General features: G+C 36.8%; 3 protein-coding genes across 5 annotated transcripts in view; 2 read left to right on the top strand and 1 right to left on the bottom strand.

The window, feature by feature from the left end:
* Nucleotides 1-6098, top strand: part of LOC123320928 (scavenger receptor class B member 1-like) — a 55877-nt gene extending 49779 nt beyond the window's left edge. For all 3 annotated transcript variants that reach the window (XM_044908422.1, XM_044908423.1, XM_044908424.1), the window contains exons 7-11: nt 814-1069; nt 1205-1342; nt 2147-2265; nt 2533-2658; nt 5291-6098. In XM_044908422.1, the coding sequence (XP_044764357.1) occupies nt 814-1069; nt 1205-1342; nt 2147-2265; nt 2533-2658; nt 5291-5584 (933 nt within the window). In that variant the 3' untranslated portion in view covers nt 5585-6098. The remainder of the gene's footprint in view (nt 1-813; nt 1070-1204; nt 1343-2146; nt 2266-2532; nt 2659-5290) is intronic.
* The window catches only part of LOC123320929, a 191412-nt gene that overhangs the window by 57345 nt on the left and 121417 nt on the right, over nt 1-12650 (bottom strand). The window lies entirely within an intron of this gene.
* LOC123320927 (calsyntenin-1) overlaps nt 8407-12650 on the top strand; it is a 125412-nt gene continuing 121168 nt past the window's right edge. Inside the window, exon 1 of the mRNA XM_044908421.1 lies at nt 8407-8632. Within this exon, the coding sequence (XP_044764356.1) occupies nt 8563-8632 (70 nt within the window). The 5' untranslated portion in view covers nt 8407-8562. The remainder of the gene's footprint in view (nt 8633-12650) is intronic.

Here is a 12650-nt window from a genome sequence, read left to right on the forward strand (position 1 = left end):
AAACTGAAGCAAGAACTTTTCCAGCAGATTTTTGGACACGAAACTTCTTAGGTCTTGGAGAACCAGAGTGTCGCCATTCCATCGATTGTTGCTTTGTTTCTGGATCGTAGAAATGTACCCAAGTCTCATCCATAATAACAATTCGGTTTAAAAAGTCTACATCGTTTTCAAATCGAGCACAGATCGAACGCGATGCTTCTACTCTTGCACGCTTTTGGTCAACATTCAAACATTTGGTTATCCATTTTGCAACATTTGTGAACTTTATGATGAACGCGTTCGTATGTAGTATTCAGTGCTTCAGATATCCGTTTTAGCCCAATTCGACGGTCGGATAAAATCATGTCATGAACTGCATCGATATTTTCGTGGACTGACACAGAAACTGGCCTTCCAGATCGATCATCATCTTTAATGGAAAATTCACCTCTTTTGAAGCTTGCAGTCCAATTTTTCACGGTCGCATACGAAGGACATTGATCACCAAGGGTATTAAGCATATCTTCGTAAATCTGCTTACCTCTTAACCCTTTTAAATACAGGTACTTATTGATGGCTCGATACTCCAATTTTTCGATTTTCACAATTTCGTTGGACATCTTCTTTCTTTTAATTTATTGCGTAGCTCCGGTTTACCTTTTTGACTTCAAACTTCACACTGACACTTCTTATGAGTTATTGTTCGTTGCTATGGTAACGCAATACTTTTTTAAGCATGGAACTGGTCTAGGCTAATTAGATATCAATTCATCCTCGTACTTCCATGAAATATCAATTTGACGCGATTTTACATCTCGCCAAACTAATTTTCAGAGAAACGGTACTCTGGATGAAGTCCACAATATGTACACTGGAATGACTGGGATGCAAGAGTTCGGTTTACTGGACAGGGTAAACGGAGTGGATCGCTTGCCTTTTTGGGAAGCATCGCCCTGTAATTCCCTGACGGCCAGTGAAGGATCGTTCTTTCCACCAAGGGACGTGACTAAATCTAACATGATATATCTGTACGATAAGGATTTATGCAGGATTCTACCTATGGAGTACAAGGGGCCAACAAACAAGAATGGTAAGATTTACCTTGAAGAATTGCTTGAAAGTGAATCGTGTGCCTTCCACACTTCAAAAAAAGGCTCAAATTTCGATTTTTTTCAAAATATTTCCAGAGGCTATCATCAAGCATTATATTAATCGTTTTTTCTAGGAATTAGAGCCGATATCTACTCGCCACCGGAGAATATATTCGAAACAGTGGACGTGAATCCAGATAATAAATGCTATTGTGCTGGTAACGAGTTCTGTCCACCTAAAGGACTCCAAAATATCAGTCCTTGTCAGTTTGGTAAGACGAAGTGGCCAAACTAAATGAATCGCATCATTGTGGGGTGGTTCATTCATTGTCATTTCTGGCCATCATTCTAGGTTAATTCATAACCCTACCGAAACATCTTTTGCCCTTCGATTGAGAACAATTCTGCCGGCTTAACCCAAGCAGAACCCCATAAAAATACAGGATCCAGATGGGTCTTTTTTATGTTGATCTGGTATAGATAATCCCATCTCAGGTTCGAAATCTATTGAAAAAATCGTAGCAGATTCAAAATGAACTGATCTTCGTGAAAAATATGGTTTTTGTTAGCTGCACCTTTAAGTTATCAAAATCTATACAACTTCGATACATTTTCTTCAAATCCAGGCTCCACAGTAAAGCTTGCAGAACTTATTGAATATAAAAAGCCTGAGAACGTTGACGCTGTTCGAACATTTTAACGAAAAATTGAGGAGAATATGTCAGATTCCACGGATAAGTTGTTATAGGGAGATCATCTAGCGTTTTCTCTCAATTTTCCCAATGTGTTTTCGAAGTAATCGCTGTTTTTCAACATAACGAGTTAATTCTCCTAGCGTCATTACAGGTTTTTTTATTGTTTAAAAACGAGAGTCAGGGACAGATTGTTTATATAAACTAATATTTGCATTGACGTCTGAATATGAAAACGTAGAACGTTTTTTTTTCGCTTTTCTCAAGTTGGGAACCTCAAATTGAATCGAATACCCATTCTCATTCATCGTTCCTTTGTTTTTGATACAGCTTCCGTTCAATTCCAAGGGGAATTACTAATTTTCTCATGTATTTTCTTCGCAGATGCTCCAGTTTACGTTTCCTTCCCTCACTTCTACAAAGCCGATCCCAGACTGAGCGAACCGTTCGAGGGTTTGAACCCCAGCAAAGAAAAACACGAAACCTATTTCAAGGTGCAACCGGTGAGTTCGAAACACACGTATAATCACTATTTTTTTTTTCTACCCAAATCTCGATTGTGGCGGAAAGCGATGAGAGGACTTAAGAAAAGTTTTTCCAATGCCCAGTCTCCTGGAGAGTACACTATAAGAACCGGGTGGCCTACATAAAACTGCCCTCTTGACTAAAACTGTTGTTTCTCGAGGATCCTTAATTTAAGGAGTCCGTTTTGACTTCCATCATCAATGCTTATTCGAGTTTCGATTGGTGAATGAAACGACTGTTTTCAGAAATTAGGAGTGCCCTTAGAGGCCAAGGTGAGGGTGCAGTTGAACTTGAAGGTTGACCAGGCTCCATACGTAACTCCAGTGAGGAATTTCCCCAGTATGATATACCCCATCATGTGGTTGGAAGAGGTAAATATTCCTTCATTTAGACCTACCATAAGTCATCGTCGAACGAGAGATTCTTGAATATCTCTCATTTTTTGAAGATGCGGAGAAAAAAATTGTGTTAACTTTCCGAAAGAAGAATTTTGACAATAATCGATCGATTTAAGGTATTTTTTTGCTTGAATGTATTCTTTGTGACTCTGAATTCACTGAATTCTTGTTCGATGATTGTTGAAGTTGAGATACTGAATTATATTGTAACATTCGATTGATTTCCGTCAATCTATTAATGGGTTGGGGAGCCCAGGAGGAAAATTCGGGATTTACTCGATCGTAACATATTGATATAAGGGGAGATACCTTGGGCCCTGTAGAGTACCTCTACCAAAAATTAGAACTGTAGTAAAAGTAAAAAAAAACGATCATTGTACATACTCGACTACTCAAGAGTGTCAGATTGAGATATACGATATGGTTAATTATATGTTGAAAAGTAGATATTTTCTCAATCTAACAATTTAAGCCTGACGAAAATATTAAGGGGAGCGCCAAACTTTCAAAAAACGAACGTCAGGTGTTCATTCTCGAGCGCGGTGGCTTTTTTTCTTATTTTGAAGCTAATTATTCGAGAAAAACCGAAAAATATATAACCTGACAGTTTCAGCAAGTCGAAACAATAAAAATTGGCCATAAAGGTCGCAAAAATCAGTTTTTTTGAATTATCTCCTCTCCTGGGCTTCAAATTTTTTTCCCATTCATTATATAAGTTGTAGAGCATAATATTTTCCACAAATTTTGTCCGAAGCAATTTTTTCTACGTTTGAACGTTTTTGAGATATATGGCGATGAATGTACATTATACTGGGTTTCTACATTGACCTTGGCCTTTCGCATGTGTGGCTAAGCTCCTCGCCCTCTAACTCGAAAACGGTTAAGAGTATGTAAAATTGCAGGCAAAGGTTGTATAGAATTTTATTAGCTACAACTTTCACAATGAATACAGAAACGATTAGAGGTAGAGAAAGGGAGATAATTTCAAGAAATGCCTTGTTATCATCTTCAAACTGTCAGATTAAGAAAACCCTCCTGATTAGTGTCAGATTAATGGGTCAACACGTCTGCAACACCAAGATTAACCATTTGTATGAAAATCTGACATTCCCGAGTATGAACAAGTAACGATTTTTTTTGCATTTTCAAAGGACCGCTGTGACCTTGCTTTACGTCCGAATTGTCAGTTTCTTGAAAAGTAGCTTCCTTTGGTTCCAGTTAACATATCCTCTAAAAATGTGAAATGCTCGAAAAAAATTATTTTCACCATTTTCAACTCTTCCGTACGGCCAGCCCCACCACTCAAACTGTCAGATTAACATGAATTTCTTATCAGAGACACGTAGGGCATGTACAGCGTCTTAATCTGACATGCTCGAGTATGTACACTTGAATTTTTTTTTTTACATCTTTGAAAGCCTGCATACGCTTTCCCCACCGCTGAATGTGCATACATCATAGAACCTCTTTGCCTTTCTACCATCTAATCTTCAGAATGCACTAGGTCTCCACGACGAGTAAATCCCGATTTAGCATCTATTCCTATAAGAAAACCTATTGTTCGAAGAAATTAATAAAGTTATTATGTTTTTTGAGGTATTTTTTTTTGAGTAGGTACCTAGTTCGCAAACTTTATCTCTAATCTACTTGTTTTCAACTTTCTACTTGACCCTTAGGTACTCAAACAGCCCTGGACTCTATCACTTACTAGAATGCCCGATCTTTTTTTTTATTGTGAATACGTTAAAATACAGGCGGATATTTGCGGAGAAATTCAAGGGGTGATTTCTTGTAAAAAACTTGAGTTGGTCTTCCATATAAACTTTTTTTTGAGCAGCCCCTGTTTCAGATCAAGTGTACCTCTACCTTATTAATATATCCTTTTCAGAGAATGAGATCTTTCGTGCACTTGGGGTGGCTTTACGGAGTGTGTTAACCCCTAAAAACACCACCACAATAAATAGTAGGAAGGTGCTCTTCTTATTTCATTGAGAATAATGAAAGACTATCCATAAATCGAAAATTTCAACGAAATATCGCTTGCCCCTTTTAATTTAATCAACGAAAACGTGAGAAAAGTCCCTATTTTGGTATACCAAATCTCAGAAGGGGTGCATATTTAACCCCAGTTTCTACATGAATTATTAATATTTTTGGACATGAAATAACCTCTTGCATCTTCGCCGCATCTTCAGTAAACACCCTGTATAGCATAAATATTTAAATTGTTCCGATTTTTAAATTCATCGTTAATCTAACTCGAAATTTCCTATGAATCACATCTGGTTCATTAATCAATATTGGAAATAAACAAATTTCAATCCTCGTCAAATTCTGTCCGAAGTGTTTCAAAACGTATCAGAAAAATTTTGCTTTTCGAAGAAGAGAAGCAAACCAAATTCAGAATAGAAAACGTTTCGTATCACCGGAATCTTCAAGATTGAGTATAGGTGCCGCCATCTATAATATTTTGTTCGAACATTTCCAGTGAAAAATAAGATTTCTTCCTGTATTTCGCAAGATTCATCCTCTCGGAAACAGAGGGCCGTAGCTATTCCGATCGACTGGGATTTCAGATTTTAACGTTAAATTTTGTTTTTCTCAGGGCATAGATGACCTAACGCCACCGATACGTCGCTGGATCTACCTGGGTACCACGTTCGCAGAGATAGCCTGTCCCCTGATGACCTACAGCTTCATCTTCATAGGAAGCTGCATCCTCATCGGGATGTTCGTCAACGGCTACAAGTCCATCCTGTTCACGAAACGAACCATCGAAATCGGCATGAAACAGCTGCGGAGACGAAGCGCCGCCTACATCCACCACCCCGAACACCTGATCACGCGACACGAGGTGTACACGTTGCTGGACGTGCCTGAGGAGGCCCAGAGGGGCTGAAACGTCGAGAACTTCTGTCCGAATCAAAGGTCGAGTGTTCGCGGCAAGAATGGTATTCGAGAACGTATCAAAGCAGTTGTTCCTCGTTGTTTTTTTCATATTTATAGTCTCGTTATTCATAATATCGACCAGTTTTATCGAGTTAGCCAGTTGTAGTAGGTGGAGAAGAAGCATTACACTCAGTTCAAGTCAAGATATTCGCTTGAATACCAAAGATCGATGCTGACAATTCGAAAGGACAAAAATAGCTATAAGTTCCTCAACTTGACTATGAAGAATCGTTGGATAGTTGGAAACTACGTGAAACATCGAATTCGTGTTGTGTCTTCAGAAAATTCGACAGTTTGCTCAAAATATACAAAGACGCATTTAATATTAAGAGTGCGAATTAATGATATATGTATTCATTAGAACAATATGAGTGAAATGTGATATATTATTGGATATATTTTTATAATTGATTGCATATTGCAATTTTGTATGATATTATTGAAATAAATAAATTTACAAACAATTCTTTCAATTTTTTCACAACCTTCCTATACTCAGTTGACACGAAGCAGATGAGATTTCAATGAATAACTGACGAAAACAAATTCGTTCACGGTTAAGCATAAAAACCACAAACAATAGTTTCTCACCGAATTTGAGAACAAATTATAAAGCTACAGAACTGCCAAAAACTTCCCTTGACGTCACTTTGATCATTTCGCGTGAAACACGAAAAGTAATTATCCTGATGATGTCGTCAAAGTTTCATGCAACTTTCCCTCGAACATGAAATTGACAGGGTGTAGGACGCAAGAGGGGGACAGAAGAAATATGGGGGAACTAGATACAATTTATTCACAAGCGTCTGTTTCTGTTCTGATTTATCATTCACGCACCAATAAGTACTATTTTCAACAAAAGCACACGTTGTTAAAAAAAAATTAATTTTATTATCGAAAATAACTAAAAGTTATTGAAGCGTTTATTTCGCTATGATGATTTGTCAATGTCAACAAACGTCAGCTATTGACAGTTCTGATCGATATCGAATATGGCTGCCTTGACTTTGTTGAATATACAGGGTGCAAATGAATAGCTGCGAAAATTTTTGAGGGGTTTATTTCTTGCTTGTCCGAAAATAGTGTCTTTCATATGGTATTTTTTGAGCATCCCCTGCTTAGATATAACTCCCTAAAGATGACACCTCAGAAGGCCTGTATTTTTTTTCATTTTGGAATCAGAAAACTGACAGAAATGTAATTGAGCAGACATTCTATGGGATCGATAATGCAATAAAAGAAATTGGTGGAGTTAGGAAGGGGTAGAAAGAGTTACCCTTACAATTTAATTTCATTTACAACAATACATGGAGATATATTGTTCCATTTAGGAAAACTCACATTTTCATTTTAAACCTAATAGATCCAATTATATCAATCATTAGTTCGATTTAGAGGACACTTTCAAAATAAAGAGAAAGCTAACCAGTTTTAACTCCGTGTGTAAAACGTTTTTTGTACCTCGCTCAGGCGGACATTTCGGCATACGGCATATTTCTCGCAGGTAATAGAATCGAGCTGAAACAAACCACAATGCAATGTGGCCAAATCTGTTCCCAGCTATTAGATACCACCTGGCATTAACAAGGCACAGATGTCACGTGAGTCAGCCGTAGCCGTTCGAGGGTGGTAAGGGACAGTGCCACCGACAAATTATTCCCCCTATATTTTGAAACGAAGAGTATCAATTACTTCATATACCTGTAATTTAATTTCTTTCCATGGGATTGGTATACCTGCAAAGGTGTCAATCGTTAAGAGATGACTTGTCACCACTTTTTGTGCCTGAAAGATGCGACATCAACGTCAAAGACTCGCCCTGTATAATAAAGCAATGGGCACAGTTTAATGGATTCGATTTCTGTTATTATTCAAATAAAAAAAAAGGTTATGGGCCCAGGTCAGATTGGGTTTTGTGCCCAGATGAAAACTATTGGACTTATTGCCTGAAAAACAGAACAGGCCCAGACTATGAAGGGAACTGGATTTAGCAGAGAAATCAAAAGAATTGGTCTTGCTATTCAAAACAAACACTGGGTTATGGAAAACAAAAAGTTACTAGTTAGAAACAAACAGAATTGGTCATATTATGTGAAGAACAGAATAGGTTATGGCCCCAGACTAGAAAGGTTAACTGATTTTATAGTGAAATGAACAGATTTGGTCTCATCATTCCAAAAACTTATCATTCCATGAGTTCAGACAAAGGAGGGGAAATCAATAATAGTAAAATGAATAGAATTGGCACTTTTACCATATGACTTTAATTTTTTCTACTATCTGAGAAACAGCTCAGGTTATGCCGCATAAATATAAAAAAAAACTGGATTTAATAAAGAAATGGTGTTTCAATTGAAAAATACCTCGACTTGTAGACCCAAAATACTAGATTTAACATCGAAATGAACATAATTGGCATCATTATTCGAAAACCATATCAGGTTATGGGCCCAGGCTGCAAAGGGCAGTGGATTTCATATTGAAACCAACAGAATTGAATGATTTAATCAATCGATAATGCTTCGCAGTATATCCTACGGTCTTTCTTTCCACAAAACTGATAGAAGCGAGCTATCAAGCCTCCTCGTCATACCCGCTCCGGCCGAGACTCGGCAGAATGAAGATAACGCAGAAATCTACGGAAAGGCGAAATCCGACCTGAAGGACCATAAGCACGGGGAACGCACTAATCGATACGACCGCCGCCGTCCACGGCCGAACGCCGGCAGCGCCCCTGCCGGAGCCGTCGCGAAACACCTGACGATCCAGTGTTCTCTACCTTTCCACCAGAACCAGTCAAGTCAGTTCAAATAGAAATTGAGCCGTCCAAGGTGAGTCGTAGTGCGCTATGACAAAACGGTGTTTATATTAACGGGGTAAAAAAACAAAGAAAAAGTGTCGGAATTGTCGCGAAATAACACTGCAAACATGATAGTGATAAGTGTGATTAGTGTTATCCTATTCGGAACGGCATTAGCCAGCCTGGAGCAGTTCGCAGGTGAGTTTATTTGTCAACCTGCAGGTGTCATTTTTGACGCCGATCGAAACGGTCTGGCGTCGACATCGGAGGTTTCCAGTCTGCCCGTCCGCATTCCCGGATTGATGATGGTGGTGCTTTTTCGTATTTTCGTACGGACCGGGAACAAAATGGCGTTACGGGAAGGAATACCAGTCCGGCGAGATCCGGTAAAAATAACAATGCACCTGAACGCATGGGCCGTCCTTACCCGGAGTCTTTATTGGAAACCACTTGATTTATTGTCCCAGTCCCCCCCCCTCATGCGTTGCATATGTAATAGGAAACGATATGGGGTTACATCTCGTAAACTTTTATTTATCCGACTGTGGTTGTTTTTTGTATCTCGAAGATTGCTTCCGCTTCGATGTAAACTTTTTCGTGTTGCATTTTTTCGTTCCTGCCGTTTTGTTTTTGTCCAATTGATTATCCGAGAGTTTATTCTTTTTTGTTTTTTATGACATGGGGAGTCAAATTAATGGTATTACTTCGGGCATTCAAAGTCTCAGTGCGGACTTGAATGAAGAAGAACACAATCACTGATTGATATATGGTAATATGATTTGGGCAATGAACAAGACAACATGCATCATCATGTGAGATTTGCTCTGCTGAAATTTTTTAACTTTTTCTGAAATATCTGAAATTTTTTGAAATATTTCTCATAATTCCGAAGTATTTCTGATGTTTCTTAAATTTTTCCAAAATCCTCCAAATTCTTCACATTTTTCAGATATTTCCCTAATATTTCCGATATTTCTCCAATATTTCCAGTCTTTCTTTAATACGTATTTTCAATATTTCCGAGGTAAATCCGGTATTTCTGAAATATTTCCGACATTTCTCAAATTTTTTCGAAAGGTCTCGAACATTTGAGATATTTCTAAGATATTTCCGGTATTTCTGGAATATTTGCAATATTTCCGGTATTTGGGTATTTCTGAAATGTTTTATATATTTGTCAAATTCGAAATTCTTTGAATTTTCTCGATATTTCCTAAATATTTTCGATGTATCTCGAATTTTTTCGATATTTCTCAAATATTGCCGATAATTCCGAAGTATATTTTTCCAATGTTTCTTGAATTATGTATTTTCGAAATTTCCGAGGCCACTCCGGTATTTCTGAAATATTTCCGACATTTCTCAAATCTTTTCGATATGTCTCAAATATTTCTAAGATATTTCCGGTATTTCTACAAAATTTACAATATTTCCGGAATTTGAGTATTTCAGAAATATTTTCGATATCATCAAAACTTTTTCATTTCCATATTTCCGCTATTTCTGAAATATTTAAAGAATATTTCGGATATTTTTGGAGTATTTTAGGTATTTTTCAAATATTTCCATATTTTCAGTATATTTCCTAAAATTTGTTAATACAAACTCAAACATATTTGATCCTTCCTATATTTTTCAAAACATACCAAAATTTTCATAAATTTCTCGAAATTTCTGTGTTATTTCTGGTATTTCTCGGTATTTCTTACATTTTCTCGATATTTTTCAAGTATGTAGGTACATATTTCTATTTTTCCGATATATCATCTCTCGTATTATCTAGAATTCACATGTCTATAAATTCCGAAATTTCTGATGAGTAATATTCCTGTTATCGATATAAGTATTCAAATTTTTTCGATATAACATAAATACATATCACCCAAATATTTCCAATATTTCTCAAATTTTCCAAACTTTTTCAAAATGTCGGAGGTAGTTCCGGTAAATCTGAATTTTTTTCAATATTCTTCAGATATTGACATATTTCATCCAGAAATTGTAAATATACAAAATTCGAGACACAATTCAAAATATTTCTCTACTTTTCCATTTGTCTCACATTTCAGAACTTTTTTAAATATTCCTGATATTGCCAAAATTTTCAGAATATTGCGCAAATATTTTCTACACATACAATATACGTATTGCTAAAATACTATAACAATTTTTGAATTTGATTCCTGAAATAAGAGTTGGAACATTTCGAAGATATTGTAGATTATGAACATTTCATAGAATTCTCATTGTTTACTATTGGTTTTTCGAAATCTGAACAAATAAAACAATAACTCGAGTAACTAAATTATGAAAATTCTAAATTGCATATAATTTTTTTCATATTCGACTCCTAAGCTACTCCACGATAAAAATGGACCAAACCACAACCAGGAGAAATTTCTTCATTTGATATTTAGACTCGTATTTAGATCTCATGGCCTCCATCCACACCTGGAACTCTGGATGCTTCAAAATGAAACGCATTGCCTATACTAAACGACATTTAAATCGTGTTCCAGACGAAAGTATGGCTTCAAACAATCATCATTGCTCGATTCCCAAACTCACAATACCTCGAGTGTCTACTAACGTCACCAAAATTCTCTTACATCAACATTTCAACACTCACCCAAATACCCGATACGATCTCATTGAAAACCATAATGCCAGTTAATAATTTTCAACAATGCACGATTCCTTGCGATAGACCATTAGATAAAACCTTCCCAATCGGTATTTCAGCTTACCTTTTAACGAATTGAGTCTCGATTTAATGTTTATCCAATCTGTTATCACGCGCCATTGTTAAAAGTTCCAAACCAACTTTATTAAACAGTCAACTTTCGAGTGAAAACGCCACTGGATAAATCGTTCAGCGATTTTTTAACCTCCTTTGGTCCATATCATGGCCGACAGAAACCCAAGGAGGGCCGGCGTGTAAATCATTTTTTCTATCTTGAAGATTATTGATGGAAATGCTGGATATTCCGACGATTTGTACCATTTGTATATCCGAAACGTTTGTGAGGGTATCGAAGTGAAAGTTGAAATATTGTCGTGATTCTGAAGATAATTAAGGCTCGTGTATAATTTGGGAAACGTAAATTATGAAAATTTACCAGATTTCACAGGTTCATTATTGTGATTGTGAACTCAAATCGATCAACTGCTGGATGTCTATATACTAATAACCACAAATGAATCAATCAATAAAATCCTCTCCAATGCACTTCAAGGCATTCAACAATCCAGCTTCGATATGCAAATAGAGTCAATTTATCTCGTTATGGTAGCAACAACATGTGGCGTTACCAATTCATATCTTCGTGAAGATTTGAGCAACGGTACAGAGCCGGTGAAATCGTCCGGTGAAGACAAGACGAACGTATATCTGTCCCAAGGACATTTTTAGAAACGCTGGCCGTTCTATTTGTAGGAACCAACCTTCAAAGAAGTCAGGTAAAAGAAGTGAAGCACGTTGCATTCGGCCCTAATTGCCCTCGTACAATTCCCGGAAAAAAAAACGTGTCAAAAGATTTGAGTGGGTCGTTAAGGGCAATGTGGGAGTTTTGGAGATCGTACCGTGGAATGCGATACGCCGTTATTATTCAATTGAACGCTTGAAAGACTTGAATTTCGCTCTGAATTCAGCCCTCGAAAAAGACAATACGATCAATAATTTGGTATTTTCATAATTTCATACAGACTTTGTCTTTTTGGTGTTCGTCAGAATTTGCTATCACATATCTCAAGATAACATAACAATAGATGGTCTAATTATAACAATACAATTATATGGTTGTACAGGGTGATTAACGTAGACGTAGACTAGAATATTTGGGAGAACTAGCCTCCATATTGAGCTAAAAATTTGTACCTAAGGGTTTTGTAGACTGATCCATTCGACAGAAATATTTTCAATATTGAGTATATTCCGGTTATACCTGAAACAGCATACTAAATTTCAGATGACACAGCCAGTACTTCAGGGTACGATTTTTCAGCTCAAAGTTGCTAGGTCCCTCAAAACTTCCAGCAGTGGACAGTCTACTTGAATCACTCTGTTTAAGAATAGTTTGTTTATTGTATGTTTTTTCATATATTTGTTGTACTCTCAATTGATTCAGTTTCCGTATATCCCCTATGTTAGATAGCGACAGAATTCAACTATACAAATTTGTCGAGAAATTTGTATATCTATCCTTGAATAGCTGCG

Source organism: Coccinella septempunctata, chromosome 9 (assembly GCF_907165205.1).
Source record: "Coccinella septempunctata chromosome 9, icCocSept1.1, whole genome shotgun sequence".
Classification (NCBI taxonomy): Eukaryota; Metazoa; Arthropoda; class Insecta; order Coleoptera; family Coccinellidae; genus Coccinella; species Coccinella septempunctata.